Below are 4778 nucleotides of genomic sequence, written 5' to 3'. Positions count from 1 at the left end.
TTTCTGGATTTGTTTCAGCTTTTGTCTTCTCCAGATGTTAACTGCTGGACTGGAGTGCTGTGGATTACTTGTGGATTATTGTGATGTTTTTATCAGCTGTTTGGACTCTCATTCTGACGGCACCCATTCACTGCAGAGCATCCATTGCTGAGCAAGTGATGCAATGCTACATTTCTCCAAATCTGATGAAGAAACACACTCATCTACATCTTGGATGGCCTGAGGATGAGGATGTTTTAGTTTTCATTTTTTGGTTGAACTATTCCTTTAATGGTCTAAAATACTCCACAATAATTCTCCACAGCTTCGCATTATGCCTACATAAATCAGACAAACAAAAGGAGCAGCAGTTTTCCTCAGCTTTTCAGAGGACTGTCGTGCGATGTCTCTAGGGTTGGCTGTACCTGCGAAAGCGCGCGCCTCGTCGGTGGGAACGGCTCTCAGGTGGCGCAGGTCGCTCTTGTTCCCCACCAGCATGATGACGATGTTGTTGTCGGCGTGATCTCGCAGCTCTTTCAGCCAGCGCTCCACGTTCTCATAGGTCAGATGTTTGGCGATGTCGTACACCAGCAGCGCGCCGACCGCGCCACGATAATACCTGCACACGTCAGAAAACCATAACCACAGTTTGAGCCAAAATATCAAACGTCACTATTTCTATTGCTCACAGTTTTAGTTCAGTTTTATTTATTTCATTTAGTTAGAAAATAAATGTAACTTTATTGTTCATTTTATTTCATTTTAGCAATGTTGCCTTGGCAACAATTTTTGTTTAGGTGTTGTTTTTCATGTAATATTTATATTTTAAAAAAATAATAAATGTTTTTAATAGTTTTACTTTTATTAAATAAATTGTACTTTATTTTTTATTTTCTTTAATTTTAGCAGTGTTGCCTTGGCAACCTTTTTCAGTTTGTTCACTGCTTTTTTGTTTAATTTTAGTTTTTAGCTAACATTTATATTTTAAAAACATGTTTTTAATAGTTTTTCTTTTAGTTAGCAATAATAACCATGCTCTCACTATCACTATTACTTATAGTTAGAGTTCAGATTTAGTTTTTATTTTATTTATTTAGTTAATACATTTTATTAAAAAAAAATTTTTTATTTAGTTAGTAATTTTAGCAGTGTTGCCTTGGAAACTTATTTCAGGTGGTTGCCAAGGCAACATTCAATTTTTCATTTGTTTTTTTCCATGTAATATTCATATTTTAACAAATTAACAAAAATGTTTTTAATAGTTTTAGTTTACAATTATAACCCTGCTTTCACCATCACTATTGCTCATAGTTTTAGCTGTAGTTCAGTTTTACTTTTTATGTAATTTAGTTAGTAAATAAATTGTATTTTATCTTTTATTTTATTTAATTTGAGCAATGCTGACTTGGCAAATTATTTCAATTAGTTGCTTATTTTCATTTAGTTTTAGTTTTTATTTCATTTACTTAGTAAATACATTTAATTAAAAAATTTATTTAGTTAATAATTTTAGTTTAGTTTATTTAGTTTAGTTGTAGTTTTTCATCTAATATTTATGTTTTAACAAATTAACAAAAATGACTATTGCTCATAGTTAGAGGTTTGATCACATCGCCAACACTAATAAAAAATACAATGGCTGAAAGATGAAAATAAAACGATACAAAATATAAAAATAAAACAGTTTAATGGCTGAGGTGAAGGATGCAAATGTTATTTTAGGAATAGGGGAACCAAAACCACATCTGTTCACTTATCAACAGCCACAAATGCAAATTATTTTGTGGCATATTTGTTACGTTTTAACTTATATATAGGCCTACTTGTTTCTTTATCTTTTCTTGCATAAGAATTACTAAGAAAAAGTAGAACCAGGGTTAGTTATTATAGTTCACTAAAACTAAAACCATAAAAAGTCATTACTTGAAACAAAATAAACTTTAACTGAAATATAATAAAATACAAAGAAACTTAAATTAATTTTATTTCAGCTCAATTTTAATCAGCAACATTTTTCATTTTCGTTTAGTTTAACTTGGTGTACAAAAATAACAAAACCTAAAATTTGCACTAAAAATAAAAACTTGAAATGACAAATAAAAATGACAAAAATACACAACAAAATTACTAAAACTTTCAAATCAAAATTTAAAATTTTTAAATATTTTTTTTTACAAATTCTATTTCAAAATATTAATCAAAAAAATAGCACTGGGTAGAACTGTGGTATTCTTTGAAGTACTGTGTAAATAACGCAGTACTAAATGGTAATCACTCAGTACAGTAGATATGGTTGTATTTGCCATCTAAAGCATGACTGTACTCACGCAGAGGTGATGGCCCTGTACCGCTCCTGCCCTGCCGTATCCCAGATCTGCGCTTTGATCGTCTTGCCGTCCACCTGGATGCTCCTGGTGGCGAACTCCACTCCTATCGTGCTCTTGCTCTCCAGATTGAACTCGTTCCGTGTGAAACGCGACAGCAGGTTACTCTTCCCGACGCCCGAATCTCCGATGAGAACAACTGAGAGCAGCATTTCATTTGTGTTCAGTAAGACTTTTTTTTTTTTAAATAAATTAATACTTTTAAATATCAAGGATGCATTACATTGCTCAAAAGTGACAGTAAAGACATATATAATGTTATAAAAGATTTCTACTTCAAATAAATGCAGTTCTTTTAAACTTTCTATTCATCTGTGAATCCTGAAAAATCAAATATATCACGGTTTCCACAAAAATTTGAAGCAGCACAACTGTTTTCAACATGGATAATAATCAGAAATGTTTCTTGAGCAGCAAATCAGAATATTAGAATGATTTCTGAAGATCATGTGACACTGAAGACGGGAGTAATGATGCTGAAAATACAGCTGCGCATCACAGAAATACATTACAGTTTAACAGATATTCACATTGCAAACAGCTGTTTGAAATTGTAATAATATTTCACAATTTTACTGTTTTTTTTATTAAATACGTGCAGCTTTGGTGAGCAGAAGAGACTTCTTTCAAAAACCCCAAACTTTTGAATAGTAGAGCGCATAAACATACCAAAACGGTAAATATTCTTTGAGTCAAGCCAATAATTCATTCAAAAACACCTAGCTTACACAATAATTAAAGATTTAAGCCACCAAAATATGAGGAACCACATCCTGGCGAATCTGAGACAGAGATAAAATATGAAAGGAAAACAGGTACATAATCATAATAAAAAATAGAGAGACAACGAATAGAAAAAAGATAATCACAATGTTTATGCTTTCACTGTAGCCTGCAAAAATGACATTAACCCCTATAATAATGGCTGTTCACATTATTTTGTCCTACCCCTGTATATAAATAAGAATAATGCAATATTATGCCAGTTTAATGACCAGTAAGAAAATATCAGTGGTTGGTAAATTTTCTCAATTCAGTTATCATTGACAGGTGTAACCATAAGTTCATTTTGAACTCTCGTTCTCTCTTTCTTGGTTTTGAAGGCCCATTACTCAAGATCTGATTCCCATATAAGATCTGGAATATAAATAGTTGTATGGACTACTTGTAATGTCCATTTTTGGAGTTCAACACCCCCAGTGGCCTTCCACTTTCATCATGGCTCAGACAGTCTACAAAACAACATGTTGTGTTTCACGTATAAAAGAAGGTCATTAAAGGATGGCACGGTTTTCGTTTTCCTTTAAAGCTGTGAACGCGTTTGCATTGAGTTCCTTGGGCTCAGGCTGATATCCTCACGTCATCTTACTAGGAAGTCAAGTCGAACTTTGATCCTCACATTATGCTGATTTTGTGAAAATGGAATGTCACAGATTTGCCGCGTCAGACTTTGATCAGGTGTCGTGATACAATCAGTAACGAATGTAACGAATCAGCAGCAGGACAGAACATCAGCATGTGGCCTCTTTATTATCACGCATGCTATTTTTAAATTTGCCGCGATCCTACCCAGCTAACAAAAATATGTTCTATGAATGTTGTGCTAACATTCCCATGAAGTTATTTTTCTTTTCTTTTCAGTTTTCCCAGTTTCTTAATGTATTAAGAACATTTCTTCTTTATTGTGTGAACGTTACAGAAACATTATGAGGATTTTTGAATGTTCTCTCAACATTTAAAACACCCATTTTTTAATATCTAAACAACGTTTTTTCTTAGTTATGATAACGTTAGAGGAGCATTTCATTGTATCCTTTTCATTCTGAGAATGTTACATTTGAATGTTCTCTCAACGTTTAAAACACCCATTTTTATATTTAAATAATGTTTTTCTTGGTTGAATGTGAATGTTAGCGGAACATTCCATTCTACTGTTTTGAAAACATTATAAAATGTTATTTCTGAATGTTTTTTTTTATGTGTTATTATTTCTTCTTAGATATGTGCAGTGTTGGGGGTAACGCATTACAAGTAACGCGAGTTACGTAATCAGATTACTTTTTTCAAGTAACTAGTAAAGTAACGCATTACTTTTTAATTTACAAGAAAATATCTGAGTTACTTTTTCAAATAAGTAACGCAAGTTACTTTTTTTTTTTCAAATTTATTGACTGACAGCTCTCCTGTCCCCATGTTGAGAGAAATCAGAAGATGTTAATGTAGTTCTAAAATAAATATGAATATGCATTAATTAATCTCACTCACAAAAAAAACAGAGATTCAGTATGTGCAACTCAGAATATGACGCAAACCTGCAATAATTAAATGTTAAAAAACACAAATATCCTTTATGTATTTAATCCCATTCTATTAACCAATGTCTTTGCTTCTGACCTCCGATGATCCAGTTCAACC

General features: G+C 32.3%; 1 protein-coding gene across 1 annotated transcript in view; it reads right to left on the bottom strand.

The window, feature by feature from the left end:
• LOC107724078 (ras-related protein Rab-11B-like) overlaps positions 1-4778 on the bottom strand; it is a 10101-nt gene that overhangs the window by 3293 nt on the left and 2030 nt on the right. Inside the window, exons 2-3 of the mRNA XM_016532855.1 lie at positions 2307-2502; positions 405-598 (exon numbers count right to left, since the gene is read on the bottom strand). Coding sequence (XP_016388341.1) covers positions 405-598; positions 2307-2502 — 390 coding nt within the window. The remainder of the gene's footprint in view (positions 1-404; positions 599-2306; positions 2503-4778) is intronic.

Source organism: Sinocyclocheilus rhinocerous, unplaced genomic scaffold (assembly GCF_001515625.1).
Source record: "Sinocyclocheilus rhinocerous isolate Xijiao unplaced genomic scaffold, SAMN03320098_v1.1 scaffold102, whole genome shotgun sequence".
NCBI classification, from domain to species: domain Eukaryota; kingdom Metazoa; phylum Chordata; class Actinopteri; order Cypriniformes; family Cyprinidae; genus Sinocyclocheilus; species Sinocyclocheilus rhinocerous.
The sequence above is the reverse complement of the archived record's forward strand: the minus strand, read 5'-3'. Positions and strand labels throughout refer to the sequence as shown.